The sequence below is a fragment of the Accipiter gentilis genome, chromosome 29 (genome assembly GCF_929443795.1).
Source record: "Accipiter gentilis chromosome 29, bAccGen1.1, whole genome shotgun sequence".
In the NCBI taxonomy this organism is placed as follows: domain Eukaryota; kingdom Metazoa; phylum Chordata; class Aves; order Accipitriformes; family Accipitridae; genus Astur; species Astur gentilis.
In genome coordinates, this window is record NC_064908.1 from 15,895,324 (window position 1) to 15,912,222 (window position 16,899).

The 16,899-nt window shown below is 54.0% G+C and overlaps 2 protein-coding genes across 8 annotated transcripts in view; one reads left to right on the forward strand and one right to left on the reverse strand.

Annotated features, from left to right (window-relative positions):
• The first annotated feature begins 833 nt into the window (after nt 1–833).
• On the forward strand, nt 834–2,395 carry PRRT1B (proline rich transmembrane protein 1B). The gene is made up of 3 exons (XM_049832370.1): nt 834–1,169; nt 1,348–1,488; nt 1,591–2,395. The coding sequence occupies exons 1-3, from the start codon at nt 834–836 to the stop codon at nt 1,735–1,737; spliced, it is 624 nt and encodes a 207-aa protein (XP_049688327.1). The 3' UTR covers nt 1,738–2,395.
• Nucleotides 2,396–3,328: 933 nt separating this feature from the next.
• Nucleotides 3,329–16,899, reverse strand: part of RAPGEF1 (Rap guanine nucleotide exchange factor 1) — a 90,433-nt gene continuing 76,862 nt past the window's right edge. For all 7 annotated transcript variants that reach the window (XM_049832141.1, XM_049832140.1, XM_049832139.1 and 4 more), the window contains 11 exons: nt 15,640–15,715; nt 12,303–12,391; nt 10,849–10,937; nt 10,287–10,472; nt 10,047–10,131; nt 9,721–9,815; nt 9,219–9,297; nt 8,975–9,076; nt 8,460–8,557; nt 7,246–7,374; nt 3,329–6,648 (listed from right to left, as the gene is read on the reverse strand). In XM_049832141.1, coding sequence (XP_049688098.1) covers nt 6,498–6,648; nt 7,246–7,374; nt 8,460–8,557; nt 8,975–9,076; nt 9,219–9,297; nt 9,721–9,815; nt 10,047–10,131; nt 10,287–10,472; nt 10,849–10,937; nt 12,303–12,391; nt 15,640–15,715 — 1,179 coding nt within the window. In that variant the 3' untranslated portion in view covers nt 3,329–6,497. The remainder of the gene's footprint in view (nt 6,649–7,245; nt 7,375–8,459; nt 8,558–8,974; nt 9,077–9,218; nt 9,298–9,720; nt 9,816–10,046; nt 10,132–10,286; nt 10,473–10,848; nt 10,938–12,302; nt 12,392–15,639; nt 15,716–16,899) is intronic.

A 16,899-nucleotide genomic window follows, 5' to 3' on the forward strand; every position in this document is an offset into this window, starting at 1 on the left:
TGTAGTCCGGCGGCGGGAGACACGTGACGGGGCGGAGCCAATTGATGGGGCGGGGACAAGGGGCGGGGCGTGGTCAAGGGGCGGGGCGCGGTCGAGGGGCGGGGCCGGCGACGGCGGCCACACGTGGGCTGAGCGCGTCCGGTCTCAGCCCCCGCGGGGCCGCGTCCCGGTGGACGGACGGCGATAACGGCCTTAGATAACGGCACCCACCCACCCGAGCCGCGCGGGCGGGCGGCCGTGGGCCCGTGACGAACGCGGTACAGAGGCAGAAAGGCAAAGCCGGTTCCGAGACACGTACACGCGGGGCCGGAGGGGGCGGGGGGGTGGCCGCACACGACGGGTCCAGCTAAACCGTTTTGTATATAAAATACAGACGAATCACCCGGTTTTACACCAAAAAAAACCCAAAAACCCTCTTCGTGTGGCTCCCCCCGCCCCCGAGCCCCGTGGGTGGCCGTACCGGGCGCGGTCCCCGCCCGCGCAGGGCCCTGGGCAAACAACCGGTCAATGATTAACGCGCCCGGCGCTGCGCTCCCGGCCGGGGCCGGGCGAGGACCGGGGGCCGGAGCGGGGTGTGGGGGGGGGGGAGTGGGGGGGCCGGTCCCCGAGCCTCCGGCAGGTGGGGAGCCCGCGGGCACCGACGTGAGTGGGGTCGGGGCCGTGGGGGTGGCGAAAGGGCTGGGGGGTGTGTGTGTGGGGGGGGGGGCTCGGCTGCGAGAGCCGGTCCCAGCCTGAAACGCGACCCTAATTCGGGGGGGGGACACACGGTTGGGGTCGGTGGGCCGGGGCCCCACAGCCCACGGCCTCCGTGTCCCCGCAGGGCGCTTGGTGGGATGGAGGGCGAGCCGCCGGTCGGGCCCCGGGACCACGGTCCGGAGCGTGGGGGTGGCAGCGGGGCGGCCGGGGGACCGTCCAGCTCCGGCACCCGCTGGGACCCCCCCACGGGCAACGGGGACAGACCCACGGTGGTGGCGGCGGCGGTCAGCAACGGGGCCTTCGAGGGCGACCCGCCGCCCTACTCCCCCCCGGACCCCAAGAGCGTTCATCTCCTGTACCCGCCGTTCCCAGCCGGCTTCTCCCAGCAAGCGCCCGTCGTCTACCAGCCAGGGCGGGGGCCAGGACCATTCCCACCCCAGGGCATCCCACCCGCACCCCTGCCCTACACCACCGTACGTATCCCCCCGCCCCGACCATGGCGGGGTCACCCCTTATTCCCCCCCCCTCCTGGGTTTGCGGGGTCCCAAGCGGCTCCCCAAACGATGCTTGAGCAGCACGACCCAAGAGGGGGGTACAAGGCCAGAGAGGGGGGGTCCTGCAGCTCTAACCACCCCCTGCCCCGTGTCGCAGTATGACGGGCAGCCGAGCACGGGGCCATCGCCCGCCGGCCGTGGGCAGCGCCTGCCCAAGGACTACATGGTGGAGTCGGTGCTGGTGACCGTCTTCTGCTGCCTGCTGACCGGCGTCGTCGCCCTCCTCTACTCCCACGAGGTAAGGACGGCGCGGTTCTGATTTACACAAACCCAGCCGGCACCTCGAATCCCCCCCCTCTTGGTACTGCGGGTCTCTCCTAACCTCTCCCCTTTACACCAGACCCGGGCTGCGCTCGGCCGTGGGGATGTGGCCCAGGCAAACGTGGCATCCAAAAAGGCCCAGTCGCTGGTCCTCTTCAGCCTCCTCTTCGGGTTGTTCGCCTCCATCAGCTGGGTCGTCTACGTCCTGGTGGCCCTGTACCTATGACAGGGACCCCGAGCCCCAGGGACACGGCGTGCGCCGGGGGCTTCTTGCGGCTCACCACGGCCTGGGGGGGCACGGGCAGGTGGAGCGGCCGCAGTCCCCGCATGGCATCGCCGGGGCTGCTGCGGGAAACGGGTGACCACAAAGCGTTATCGGGGCTGAGGGGCAGCGTCCGTCTTTCCTGGCGGGGCGAGGAGCCGCTCCGGAGCCACGCGTGCCTTCGCCCGCCCGCTCTCAGCCCCACGGGCGGGAGGAACCCGGACCAAAGCGATGGCGGTGCTGTGTCCCGCTGGAGCCGGCTCTGAGCAAGGAGCCGCGTCAGAGCAGCGGCACCATGTCCGGCATCGGGCTCTGCTGCGGGATGTTGAACCCCGTTAGCACGGACTGTCGCTTGGAGGTGTCAAACAGGACTCTGGTGCAGAGGGAGCGTCTTGTAGAACCGGGACTGGAGCAAATGGCCAAGGCGTAACGGAGGGGCCAAGGTGTGCAGCCGCTCTGCGCTGGGCGTGCGAGAAGCCCTCACCGGTCATTAATAATGTGAGAAGATATAAACCCATGTATTTAGCCTCTATGGTAATTTTGCACACACAAATACACACACATGCTGTATCGCCACCTTCTTGCTGCTTCCAGATTGAAATAAAATACAGGTGTAGCCAAAGCTTGTTTTCTCTGCCCACCAAGGACCTCCCCTCCCCACCCCGTGGCTTTTGTCCACCACAAAATTCAGGCCAAGTTCTGCTGTCATCGGTCAAACCAGGGTTTCCTCCAAAAGCAGGTGGGTGCCGGGGCTCCAGCCCAAGCAGGACCCCGGGGAGACCCCGGGGAAGGGGAGCCCAAGCGGGGCTGTGCTGGGGATGCAGCAGCCCCAGGTCTGGGGGTGCCGCTCGCAGAGCTGCTGCAGAGAAGGGGAAAACGAGCCGCTGGGTTTTCCAAAGGCTGCTTGGATGAGCTGAGCGGGGATGTCAGCGTGCCCCACGCCAGGCCCCAGCTCTGCTCACAGCCACGCTCCTGTCTTGTCCCCCAGGGGACTGCGACAAACCCCTCAGCCCCCTCGCGCTTGGCCGGGCCGGTGGGATGCGGCACCGTGGTCCAGCCCCGGCAAGCGAGCCGGGGGGTACACGCTCGGTTAGTGTCTGGGCATCCTCCTCCCAAGCTGGCCGATGCCAGAGGAATTTTGAACCCCGTCCAGGACTGAAATAGCGCGGGAGCGTGCTCAGCCGCCCAGGCTGCCGCAGGGGTTATTTATAGCCCTCGGCCGCCCGGCATGCAGCCGCCGTACGGGCTGGGCTGTGGCCAGGCACACGCCTGCCTGCGTGTGTTTTGGGGAACCGAGACCCCTCGACACGGGGGACATCAGTGCCCAGAGGAAGGTGACAGGAGCAGACATCCCCTCCCAAGTGTAGGGCTTGTACTGGGGCGAGACCATCTCGACGGAGGGAAGGAAGAGATTTATAGGGGAAAGGGCCAAGGGCAGAGGAAAACGCCAAGGGGCACATGAGAAAACACGAGGCCACACCAGCGCCAGAAGTGGATTCGATTGTCACTTTAATCCACAGACTGCTGCATGCACTGTAAACAGGATCATCAGGCGGGTTTGTTATTGGTGTTTATTTGTCTTTTATATAAAAGTTACAGGTCTGAAATGTTTGCAGGAAGATGCCACCATCGGGACTGGGTTAGTGGTAAATATATAGTACAACCGAACAGCTGGGGGTGGGCGAGGGGCCTGGGAGCGGGGCAGGGGGCATCGCTTCTCTTCGCTCCCTGCCCTGCGCAGAGAGGGGATTGAGACCCCCTCCCTCCCCCCAAAAGAGAGGTGACAGTCTCGAGAACGCTGCCTGGCAGACAGGCGAACACGCTCGTGGCCAGAGAAGGGCTGCTCTTCTGGGCTTCTGCTTCACAGGGGTGCTGCTCCTGGAGGGGGGTGGGGGGTGTCTCTGGGCAGCAAACCTGAAGGTGCTCTGGGCAAGGAGACCCTTCTTTAGGGTCCTTCCAGCCCTGTGAGCCTGGCCCGAGGTCGGGACACGAGCCAGGAGCCATGGTCGGGACAGCCTGCTTGGCTGGGGCTGGCTGCAGCGCGAAGGGGAGAAGCAGAGGAGGAAAGCCGGGGGGCACGGCCCCTCCATGCTGGACGAGGTGCTGCAGCCATACGGACCTCCCGTCCCCACGCCGTGGGCTGAGCCTCCGGCTTTCAGGGGGGCTGGCGGAGAGTGGGGAGCGAGACCCCCCCTTTGGTGCTAGGAGGGATCGTGGTTTCAAGTGCAGGGAAGAACCTAGTAACAGCTCCCGCTTGCCAGCGAGAGGGGAGATGAGCATCCCAGCAGGGCTGAAGACAAGGTGCACCCTCCTGTACCTCCGTGGCATTGAGCCCCAGCCATGAACGCTGCAGCCCCACAGCCCCCACACGGGGCAAGTGGAGCGATGGGCTTTGGTTTTAGTGCGACCACCGCTCACGACACTCCTAGAAACAGCCTGTGCCACAGCACACCCTCTGAGGGAGGTGCTCAGAGCCGGCCGGGGAGAAGCCTGCGCCAGACACGGGGTGTATTTGCCTTTTCACAGTCTCGCCGTGTTGTGTTTTTTTTTTTAAATCTTATTTACAAAGGAAAACACAAGATTACTTCCTGCATGGAAGGCTGGGAAGCCTTTGGGGATGGCAAAGCCTCAGCTGGACATGGCACAGGGTTCCAATGCCCTTTAGTGCCATAAAAACAAACCGGTTTTGAAATGTTCTGGCTCGGATGCCCCATTTCAGTGCAGGAATGTCCCTGCTCCTCCTGCTCTGGGGTTGCACAGCATGAACCGGTGTTGGACCCCATGCTCTCCTCCCCCAGAAGACACCAGAGCGGGCAGGGGGGTCTCTCTGCACTTCAGCAGTTGGCTGCTGAGCAAGTCCTGTGCCTAAATCTTCAGGAAAATAATTGAGCAGGGTACAATCCTATGAATGGGGCAACACTGCTGTCGCTCCCTCCTGCCACCCGTCGGGCAGAGCTGCCGTCTGCAGGGAGCCAGCTAAGACTTTGCAATCTGTTTCTAGAAGGAAGTGCTTGCAACTCTGATTCACCCAGAATAAACAGAGGCTTTAGGAAACAAGGAGTTGCTACTGAGAAATAAGTTAAGGATGCTCTGTGAGGCACCCTGTCCGTATTCCTTGCGAGCCGCTGTCCTAAAACCGCAGGATTTTGTTAGACGGAACTCTGTAAAAACCTGTGACCGCAAGACACGGTGCTGAGAAAGGCCTCGTAAGGCTGCTAAAACCTACAGCGTACGCTCAAACCCCCGACCACACTGTAAACCATCGGATGGGGACAGGGGAGGGACGTGAAATGGCCTGGCTGGGGCTGCACTAGGGAGAACACCCTGGGTGGGACAGAGAGGGGACAGAGGGGCTGAATAAGGCACACCAAACAGATTGGGGTTAACGCTGCGTGTGTGGGAAATGAGACCCCCCCTCGCTCTTCCATGCCGGGCTGCCTCTGCCCTGCTGGCTCTGGCACAGCGGGACTGGGGATGGGGATCTGCTGGGGCTCCTGCCAAAGCGTGGATCACGAAGCACAGCACCAAGGGTCAGCCAGACGGGGACCCCCTGAAAAAAACCATTTGGCAACAGTGAGAAGAGAGAGGAGTGGGGTGGAGGGGACGGGGCAGCTCGGCCGGGCACAGGGCTCCTTCCCTGTTCCCATTTCCAGCCCCAGAAATGGACCCACTGGCTCCTTCGCTCGGCTCCTGCACCCGCTCCACAGCCAGCACCCATGCGGCCGCCCCGAACCTCTGTTCTTCCAGCACTTGGAACAACATTGTCACTGGTTGTGAATTTTATACATACTGTTTTGCACTTTTTTTCCTATAAACCCATCGGTATTCAGACATGCATGAAAAAAATCCCCAATGGATTCTAAATACTAATATTTACAGTCTCATATACTACAGCATTTACTGTGCAAAAGCTAGTACCATCACTAAAAGATACGGGTTCACAGGACAAGTGAACCGCAGTACCTCGGGTAGTCAATGTTTCCAGGGTTTGGAGGGGTTACCGTTGCTTAAATAACAAGATCTGAGAGGAGGAGGGGGATACGATGACTGGAGATGGCGGGTCCCTGCCCACATTTTCAGTGCCTCTTCCGTATCTACGACCGGTGCCTTCCTCCCATGAAGAAGGCGCCAGAGATCTGGGGTAAACCGAAGACCCCTGTAAACACAAGCAGCTCTCCGAAAGCAGAGCTCCTCTGGCAGGCAGCGGGAGACTCTTCCATCCTCATCTCCTAGGGTTGAACACGTTTCGAGGTGGCATTGCAGGGGAGACTCAAACCCTTGGCTTCCACGGCTGCTGCCTGCTGAACACCACTCTGCAGACAAGTTTGTGGGTGCTGAGCTCTTGCTGACCCTCCTTTGTGGATGAAAACAAAAGCCCGGGTATTCCCAGATGCAATCCACCAGCAAACCAGTAACACACTTGCATGGGACCCTCCTTCCACAAATCTCTCTCCCCGGGTTTAAAGCTGATTCATGGCACAGAGGGACGGGAGGAGAAGGAGGGCGAGTGCAGCGAGCACCGGCTGATCTCTGCCCTTCACGGCTGACGCGTGCCGTCACTTCTTGCCTGCTGCGAGAGCCCGACATTCACACACCCAGGGATCGCTGCCAGCTGGGAGGGAGGGTGCGTCATCCAGTAACAGGTACAAACATTGAACTCCAGTCTCATAGCTGCCCTCGGTGCGTCTGCGGAGCAATTCTCCTCGCTCGCACAACCCCTCCTCCTAGGTTTTCTCTTCTCGGTCTGTTTTCCGCCTTGTAATGTTCCGAGGTTTGATTTTGAGGGACAGTTCCCACAAGGCCTCCTCAGCCAGGTGGTCGCTGAAATCGTTGAAGAATGATACTATGTCGTCATTTCTTTTGATGTCGTAATGTCTGGAAAACCACAGAGTAGGGCGGCAGTTAAACAAGGGCCTACCTAGGGACTTCTCCCAACTTCGAGCCACCCCTGCCCTGCCCTAAGGGACATCCAGCACTGTGGGGTTTGCATTACCTGAGCCCAATACTTGTGACTGTGGTGTGACACCAAAAAGGGGAAAAAACTATCATGCCCATTGCTGAATTGAGGGGAAAAAAAAAGACCCTATCACACTGAAATCAGCAGTTAGATCTGCTGCCTCTGCTGCGAGACAGCATTGAAGAAAACCCTCCACGAACTAGAGAACATAGGAATCAGCAACAGCAAAACCTGGAGGAAAAACTGTTGTCTGAAAGAGAGTAGTGGCAAAACTTTACTGCACTGGATCTCAAAGCTAATATAGGAAAAACGTCTTCACAACTTTTAGACATAGCTAACCTAGAGAGGGAAGGAGCCTGTCCTTCCCAGGTCTCCTTACATCTCCATCATGATGCTTCGACCTTAGACTCCCTTCCCCTTCCACGGGGGCTCCTGCACCCCAGCCACGACCCCCCACACCAATCCCCACCGTGGTGCCTCAGAGCCAGCTGTGCCCTTCCTGTTGCTGCACTTACACTTGTTGGAAGCACCTCATGCTGTCCAGGATGTTAAACTGCTGCCAGCGCTTGGAAAAGTTCACTTTGCTGTCAATGTAATCAGGGTTTCCCAGATGAACAAAGGTCAGGTCCTGCAGAATGAGGCCTCTGAAAGAGAGAAAGGGGCAGCGGGCCAGGGAGTAAGCAAACAAGTACAGAGGTTAGTCACACAGGGGCAGGACAGCCAGCCAAAAGGCAGCCACAGGCAACCTAACGGCCTCCCAGTGCTGCCACCATCAGCACTGCAACTTTAAACTAAAGGGAAACATGTCCCCAGCAGCAGATCCAAAGGTGTTTAGGTGCAAGGAGCCCACCATGCACAGCTGAGGAACCTCTGAGGCGAGGCACTCATGGTCACGCTAAGGGTGCTGAGGTTGCTCATTCACCCTTCATGGAAAGGAGGACCAGGCTGGAAGAAGGTCGCAACGGGAAGTGCCTGCCAGGGGTTAAACCTTTCTTTCAGTTTTATGCAAGAGGGTTTCCCTCATGTTGAGGTTTCCCTAGAAGAGGGGTCTGTGCTGCCTTCCTCCCTCTGCCCCCCCTAGTCGGCCACGTCTCTGCACAGCCCTGCTGTGGTCCCCTGCCAGATGAGGTGGCATGTACCTATGCAACCTCTTCCTACAGAACTCTTTCCATGGAAGAAAGCAAGACCAGGAGAAGTTTTACTGGTGTAAACCCAGAGTAAATCTCATATCTAAATCAGAAGGCCCTTACGGAGAAGGGCAACAGCTTCAACCTTTCATCTAGAAACAGGCTGAAGCAGCACGTTTGACAAGGCAGACTCCTCATCTACCAGCTTCTGCAGCCAGCAGAACCAGAGCTGTCGTGGAGGAGCAAGTGGCAGCTTGAAGCTGTGGGATCCATTGCACCTCACTGGAAAATTTGTCTTTCTGTGCACAGACCCCGAAGAAAATATAGTTAAAAAGCATCAACTGAAGATCCAGTTGTTTGATCTTTCCTTTGCCATAGTCAATTGACAAAAGCCTTCTTTACAAAAAGATAGCTGCCACCCTGCCTTCCTATGCCACAGGACAAATTGCTCCAGAGAGGGCATGTGGGTTGACGTGGCACATTGCCATCTTGGTGTAGGGCAAAATGCAAGTGCTGAGCTGAGCAGAAGCTGCTGAGAAATCCTTGAAGGAACCATTTTAACGTGCAGAAGTAATAGCAGAGGAAAGAAGCTACCAACTCACAGGTAAGGTATGCAGGGAGGCTCCACATCAGCCAGAGCTGCTCGGTAGGCGCGGAAGGACGAGGAGCTGTCAATCAGTGTGCAGTACTCAGCCAGGCCCTGGCAGAACACAAAGCCCACTTTGACACCACTGCTGCAAACCCATTTTCTTTGTAACCTCTCCCCAGAGAGCCATGCAGGCCAGGGAGTTAATGGCATCCTGCAAACACCTCCAACTGATTTACTCAGCTTGACCCTGGGTGCACATACGCAGAGCCTCACTGCCTTCAGCCTCATCAAGCCTTCAATTTGGAGAGAGGAAGAGGAGGCTGTTCTCACCCATGACTGCGCTGGCACTCCTGCAGCTGTCAGAATGCCCAGCCACGCTGCTGGCTTCCAGCATTGTGGCATTATACCCACTGGAGAGCAGTTATCTGCCATCCCTCCACCCTGGGATGTTGCTGAGCTGTTAAAACCACTCAACTGTTTCACAGTTATCTTTTTCCCCTGAAGATGACAGGCCTCACTGCTCCTCACCTCTGAGGTTTGTTTCTGCCACTCCAGCCTTCGGATGGGTGCAGAATCCAGTGCAGAAAGAATGGCCAGATAGGAATTAAAATTATTCAGCTTTCGTAAGTGCTGTATGGAGAGAGAATAGTCCAGTTACTCTAGAGATCTGAAAAGCCTTCTAGCATCACACAGCTCTACCAACCAGAAGGTCCCACTCCTCTGCTCCTTTAAGGAGCAGTGTGTGTGATCACAGCAAGAATCAAGCTGGTACCTTCATAATCTTTATAAATTTAAGGAGCAGTCTCTCTCGGTCTTGGGCTTTCTCTTGTAGCATAATTATTGAACGGACCCTGGAAGAACAGACAGAAAAAAACCCACAAAGATAAACCCACTTAAGCAGATGCCAGATTTCTTGTTGCAGTTAGCAGAACTGCTAACTGATAAGGATGGATCAACAATACTGAAAAGTTCATGATGCTTCCAATTTAAATAGAGCACTCTAATTAACAACAAAGAATAATTTCAAGGATGACCACAATAACCCTTCACAGAGTGCATTTACTTGCAAGGGCAATGTTTGTTTGAAGGGCTCAACGGTACTGACAATAATTCCTCCAGGTTACGGTGCCCCCCACAACCGTCCTCATTTTTTCTCTTGTGCTCTGGGGTCTTTTTAATAAGTGCCCTGCATCTGCTTCCTGGGCAAAAATATACATTACCCCGCTTGTAACAAGGGAACCAGTGCGCAGTTCGGTGCCACAGTTGCTCCTTACCAGTAGGACATGTTATTAAAGTGCTCTGTGAACTGTGTCAGGTTGGGGCTCTTCTCTTCATTTTGCTCCTTTGCCCAGAGCAAAACTTCTGGGATCTGCCAAGGAAGAAGAGAAGGGTGGGAAAATACCACACATTAAAATGGGATTTCTGCCTCAAGATTCGCAGTCGCAGTCTGTGGTCACAGCCGTTTGCTGACACAAGTTCAGCTGTCTCCTACAACCCAACGGGTGTGCTTGGAGAGCTGGTAGGGAATACCAGAGATTACAGGGGGGGTGTGTGTTCAAATCCCTCCCTTACCGCTCTTACCCCATCTTCGTCTCTGTACCTCAATTTTATAGAAGAGTTCAGCATCTAGGAGGGTCAGCTGCTCGGCTATTTCGTGACTGTGGAAATCATGCAGGGTGCCTGGCCTGTAGGAAACAAGGATGCAGTATAAAGGCTAAGAAAATGGGACCTGTTGTCTTTCCTTTCTTGTATTTTGGACTGAGAAATCTCTTGTGCCCACAAGAAAGGGATGCCCTGTCTCTCAAAGGACCAAGATATGGTTACTTGCATCTTTCCTCACCTGGCTGCCACGCCACGGGCTGCAAGAGGTTTGATGGAATTGGCATAGCTCAGCATTTTCTTCTGATCCACTTTATCAAGGATATTCTTGCGTAACACTCTAGCGAGGCTCAGCTCCCCATTGCAGACCAGCCGGAAGACCAGGTCCATCAGCAGCTTCAGAATTTCCTCTGTCAACTCCACTAAGCTGAGAAAAAGATGGAGAACCCAGGGAAGGCATCAGAGCTACGACTCTGAGCTACAGAGTTTGTACCTCTACTGAGTCTTGTCACTCTTCCCTACAAGCAGAACTGAGTGACTGAAATTCCTCCTCTTCCCAGCTCTTCCTCTCCCAGAGATTCCGCTTTTGCTGGTTATTTTAAAATCACTGACCCAGTTAGGACACACCGAGAACCTGCTCTTCCAACAAGAGGGTTCAGAACTATAGGTGTCTCATTGGTCAGGGTAAGGGATTTCAGCTGTCATCATAGATGGGGTTTAAAAAACACATCTTCGCAACTGCCAGATTTCTGTATTGTTACTGACCCCACACCTCCCATCCCGAAACGAAGAAGACAACTCACCACAGCTCATCCACCACTCTCACCAGCACGAAGAAGGTGTTCTTACTGACTCGCTTTTTAAACGTGTCTGGGAAGTGGCAAAACTTCTCATATGTTGGTTGCAAATTAAAGAATCAACTTAATGTGGTCAGACCAGCACCAGTGCAATTAACAGCTGCCTTGAGGAACATTAGAATAGCGTACTATTCTGTCTTGGCTGAGACTGGTGTTCAGTTTCCAGGAGATAAGGGACACTGATGTGGCTCTAATTAACATGGTATTAAGCTACCACCAGCTGCCGGTAGCAGGGGTGTGAGGAGGTACTTGCACCTTGCAGAACTGATGCTAGGAGAGCAGGTGTACCATGAAACTGTTCTCTCTAAGGTGGAATTTAATGAGCAGCACTCCTCTACCGTGATCTCCCCCACTGGTCTGTGACATCTGGTCTCAACAGATCTCAGATGTCACCTCTACCTTCCTCACTGCCCAATTTACTGCAAGGAGAATGGTGGCAGGGGACACAGCACAGGTTGAAAAAGCTTCTGCCAGGTGGACAAAGGGAAAGAGAAAAAGCTTATCAGTAAGTCAAGTATTAACAAGGGCCTGTAGGAATGCCCCAAGCAGTATTTTCACTGACAACTGCTCTGCAGTGAGATTTGCTGTGTCCTTGGCCACACCGATCCCAGCAGGAGCAAGGGGAGCAGCAGCTCTGCTGCAGATGGCAGTGATGAGCTGCGACGCGGGACAGGGTGACGTCAGGCTCCCTTTGATGTGGGCATGCAGGACCTAAGCCCACAGGACCAAAGCCCATGAGGCCTTTGCACTGCCTGAACCCCGAGATGCTGACCTGCTAAGCTGACGGCAAAGGGAGCTATGGGAACAGAGCCAAGGGGAAGGAACTACAGGCAGGGTCCTCAGCAAGAAGCCTTCTCCATACGCTGCCAGAAATGCTACTGCTCACCCTGCCACGCAGGGACCCTTACCTTCTTAGCAGTTACAAGCTTTGTTCAGAACTGGGAGGCCAAGAGGACATTGTCTCCTGTGCTGCATTTCTTATAGTAAGAGAGAGAATAGGTCTTGATGGTTTAGTCATTTCTAGTATTAAACTACACCTGCCCAAGCAGCCCCTCCAGAAGGCGGTGTGATCTCTAGTCTACAAACAAGATGTCCCAAACAAATGACCAATTTCCCAGTGATTTACAGAAAATCTGAACTGCTATTCTCCCCTGCCAGGGCCCTCAGGAGACTACTCTCAGGTCCAGTACTCCACCCTGCCTGGACATGCCCAGCAGCATTTCCCATTTGCAGCTGCAGAGGTGAAGGAAGTCCTGCTTGGGACACCTCCAGGGCAAGTACATTACCGACCACCACGTTGTCAGCAGGCTTTTGAGCGAACAACTTGCCACCAACTCCCTGCACGATGAGTGCTTGGCTCTGATTCCTGGGTGGGAGTAAACTGCCACTCATGCAAAAGGATATCTGTACTGTAGCTTCTTGATGAGCTCTTCAGGGGTAATAAATGTCCTGTATGTAGTCAGAAAGGCTTCACAGTACAGCACCAGATCTACAGAGAAAGACAAGAAAGCCACAGTCAACCCTGCTTTCAGAAAAAGGAAGCTTCTTGTAAGGTTGAATCCAGTTTTACAGGAAGAGGACATGGACGCATTTTGACACGAACAGACTTTACAGAAATGCTGTGCTGTTTTTTCTTACCGGCAGATGGACCCTACAGCACAAAAGCAACACTGACACTGCCCTGTCCCCACCAGCCTGGCTCCCATTTGCAGCACTCAGGCTTGCTGCTTCCCTTATGCGACTACCAAAGGGGTCAGCGAAAAAACCCTGTTTGTGGGACAGGAACTTGCAATAATGGGTCAAGGAAAATTGTGGTTTAGACCTTGTGGATACTTTAAAGAGAAGATCTGATGGTGAGATGTGGGGTGCCTGTTCTCTGCCTTTACCGCCTGGGCAGCACAGAACCCTGCAGAAAGACATGGTTACCCTTCCCTCCTGATCAGGAACACACGCGTTTCGACACGATGATACGGGTGCTGCAGACCTTCTGCCCTTGCTACCTTCCAGGAAATCTGCCCCAGGACATTGTAAATATAAGATTATTTTCAGCCAAAAGAAGAGTAAACTGCACTGCAAAAACTGACGCTACCATGTCCATGACCCTGCCACAACACAGACTCTGACGCGGTGCACGCAGACAGCTTTTGTTTATTCATCTGCAGCAGTGGGTGCTACAGGCCCCAGAATTGTAAAGGCTTTGGCCATCATCATGGGCACAAAGGAGGGAATTTGAAAAAGCAGGAACTGCAAATGGGAAAGAAGATTTAGGTCAAGACTGCAGTACGCTCGCAGTCCCAGGTAAAGCTTGGTCACTGTGGACAGCAGCGGTCAAAATGGAAACTTATTAGCCCCAGTATAAAACCACGCAGCACTGCAGGAAGCATGTGCAGTGGGATGGCACACTGCCCCTGCCCGGCCCACTGCAACCGCTGGCAGAGCCTTGGTAGTGCAGACGGGGAGAAAAAGCTTCTGCCTTGCCTGCCCAGGCTAGGCTGTACATGTAAAGCTTGTTTCAGCCAGGACAGGGATCACCCCACACCCATGAGCTGTAACATCCATCCATTGCGCATGGAGGGTGGGAAAGAGCAGGGCACGGTGTGCTCGTTATGCCTCTCTCCCTGCGGTGTTTCTCTTGGCAGGAGCCTGACAGGGATGCCGCTTCCTCCTGCTCTTAAATCAGAAAGCGCTGCTGCCTTTTGGTTAAAGACAATCAGACGTAAGCTCTAAAGCCGGAGGCTGGGTGGTCATGTCAGGGGTGAGTCCTAGGCGTCGTCCAGCTGTAATCCTGCATTCACAGCAAGCGCGTGGGGCTGTGAGCACTTAACTGACCATGGATTTTATTCCTAAAGACCACAAGTCTCTCTTTATCCCTTATTCCATTTAGCTCTTTTAGAAAACTCAAATGGACAAGAAGCATCATGCAACAGGGCGTGGAGTTACATTTATTCTGGGTTCCCATCTGCCCAAAAGGCAACGTGAGGTAATACAGCTGGTCTGCTCTGGCACTTGAAGCTGCCAAGAAATTCATCTTTAAAGGAAAGCCTCTTAACTATACCCCTCTGTGCCGTTTGGCTGATTGATTTACAAGCCCTGAATTCTTCTCATTGTAAGCTTAATTCATTAACCCTCTCGGTCACCCAAACACTGGGTTAGCATAGCACAAATTCCTCCGTGCTCCATTCAGCTCAGTGGCTTGGCAGAGCCTGTGAGGCTAAGCTCTGTGACTATTCTGAGAAACTGGCTGTGCAGAGCTCCCTCCCCTCAGCCGCTCTTCTCCCCCTCCGCACTGCCGTGCATTTGAAATCCCGCTCTCGTTTTTCCTGGTCTTGAGAGGTTCTCAATGGCTTTCACCTCACTGCTTGCAGCACCCTCTGAGCTCCCCATTCATGAACTGGAGGTCTAGCACACGTCCATTTACCAAGTAGCTGTCTTTCAACAGGAACAGTAGGGAAGTTCTTCAATGTGATGCTTGCTCCGGAGAACAGCAGGAGTAAATCAGAACTTCTCTATTCCAGTTTCAGCGGTTTTATAAGGGGTATTTCCGCCATCTCATTTAGACTATTTTTTTTAAAATATACATATCTAGCCTTGGCGCAATCAATTGCCACCTCCCCTCTAGTATGTTTCTAACTTTGGTCCTTTCTGCCTGGATTTGATGCCCAATGTAAACAGGGAAACATAGCTGTCAGGGGAAGGATTTTCTTGCTAGCTGAATGGTGCTGGCAAGTAATTGCAAACACCTTATGCCACAGTAAAAACCCTGCCATTTAAAAATGCACATGAAAGATATTTCCCCTTTGACTATCAAATCTCTAAAATACGAGCACTGAGTGGTTCAGTGGGTTAGCGCATTGTGCCTTGCATCCCGGGAGATAAGGAGATCAATTCTGGTTAAGGCCATCAGCACAGATGTGTTTGGCAGGTTCAAAATCACTCTCTGGAAACATTGCAAAGGCTGTCTTTGCCACAGGTCTTGGAAAGGAGCTGCTTAATGTGGATGGTGACTGGGTTTGGAGAGATAAAGTGGGGTTTTAACAAGTCTACACCGAAGAGTTGCTAACTTCCCTTTTCCTCCCCCACATCTCCTTTCTTGTATTGTGGATTCCCTCTCTGAACTGGTCTGGGTGGCTACCAGCATGCAACTGGTACAGAGTAGGACTAGGAAGTGACACTGTAAGTTGAAAATAAGGGGTGTCAGCAGACCAGCACCTGGACAGCTTGCCTGAAGCCCATGGGTACCGGATTAGACCCAAACCAACACCTCTCCTCTCCTGCTTTGATACAACAGTCAGTCCAGCAACTCCTACATCACCACTGCCCTGAAGTTCAAAGGGCAAGGAGCACCTCTGAAAACAGGACCCATGCCACAACAGGCTGGTCACACCTGCACTCACAGAAAGCAGTGGCTGGAGGTACGGGGACACCAACACAGCACTGTCACCAACTCCACTGGTGCGCCTTGCCTTCCAGATCTGGGCAAGGGCTATGAGGGGTTAATACCATCCCTGCTGCTAAATGGAACGAACAGGCGCTTATCCAGCTTACCTCCATTTCACCAAAGATAAGCACAATCCCCCCGCCTGCAACTCAGAGGATCACGAATGCAGTCCTCCCCACCCTGGCCCAGCTGCCTGCAGCCATATCACGACTGCGCACTCTGCAGAGAGGCAGAAGGCAAGCAGCAAAAGGCCATGCCAGGCTGTGCTCTTCACCTCTGCTTTGGTGCATCCACTGTACCTTTCCTGTCGGTCTCCGTTGCGTGCACTAACAAAATGTCTCCGGATCCCCCGCGAACATCTGGCCCGTCATCTCCCTGCAACGAGAACAGAAACACGTTAGGCATGGCCCAAGCTCCCTTCGGCCTGGTTTCCCATCTCTGGGGTTCAAGCTCAGCAACAACTGGCAGAGTACGCAATGTTCCTGGCACTGCTCACAGCACAAGCTGGGACATGGTCTTCAGTGCTGGGCTAATCCTGGAATTTGAATACAGCATTTGGTGTCCCAGATGAGGATCTGGGCTGATCCTCACTTGGGATCTCTGACTCCTTAAGGCCAGGCTGTGAAGCTCAGTGAAAGCTGAACCTTCTGTCCGCAGAAGAATGAACAGAAATGTCCCAGACTCTCAAACGCTCCCAGAAGACCATTAACAGAGCAGTAACACTGTGTGAACTGTCTCAAAGTGCGGGATCACGTACCACAGCGGCTGTGGGGTGAGAGGTCATGCGTTCAATTTGCATGTTCCTGGAACATCAAAACATAGTAAGTTAGTTCCGTAATCTGGAACTATTTGGCTGGAGGTCACCTGAAGTGATCCAACAACTGGGAGCAGAAAACAGACCTGCTAACTACTTGACCCCTGCCTTACCACTCTCTAAAAACATCTTTCTTCTAGCTACTTCAATTCACAACTAAAAATATGCAAAACTGATCTATCGCTCAGCCAGCAGTTCCCACGCTGCAGGAAACGGCTCGCAGTGGCAGTTCTATACCATTTCAAACATGTAGACCGTAAAGAAAAGAAAGAAAAAAGAAGTTAAGGGTTGACACAGATCTGCTAGTCCCAAATGTTCAGAAATTGCTGGTTTTGAATTGTTTTTTAAAGGAAATATTCCTGCAGAGGAGACTGGAGTCGTGTCTGGCTTCCCTTAGCAATGTCTTTGTCATTTCAATATGCAAAACACTGAAAAAAACACGGATTACAGCCATGGAGCAGCTATGTCTGAGATGTGAATTTTTCAGGTGACCCTCTGGCAAGACTCATGAAATACTACTTAAGGAATGAGTAATAGCTTCTCACTCTCTCCTGCACATCTCGGCTGACCAAAGAGCACTCCTAAAGTGCCAGTAAATGATACATTCTCTCTGTTTTTCAGACTAGCCCCCTGACAGTCTCAAAGCTTCAAAAGCCTGCATATTCCCTCAAGCTGCACGTCAAAGACAGCTTCGTTCAAAAGCATAGTGAGCAAAGCTGTCTGGGAGTGCACCCAAGGCTAGAAA

Excerpts from the sequence above, each read along its gene's own strand:
- PRRT1B (XM_049832370.1), top strand. The coding sequence starts at position 834 with ATGGAGGGCGAGCCGCCGGTCGGGCCCCGGGACCACGGTCCGGAGCGT. Across the intron at positions 1,170-1,347 it reads CACCCCTGCCCTACACCACC|TATGACGGGCAGCCGAGCAC; the intron begins GTACGTATCCCC and ends CCCGTGTCGCAG. Across the intron at positions 1,489-1,590 it reads CCCTCCTCTACTCCCACGAG|ACCCGGGCTGCGCTCGGCCG; the intron begins GTAAGGACGGCG and ends CCTTTACACCAG.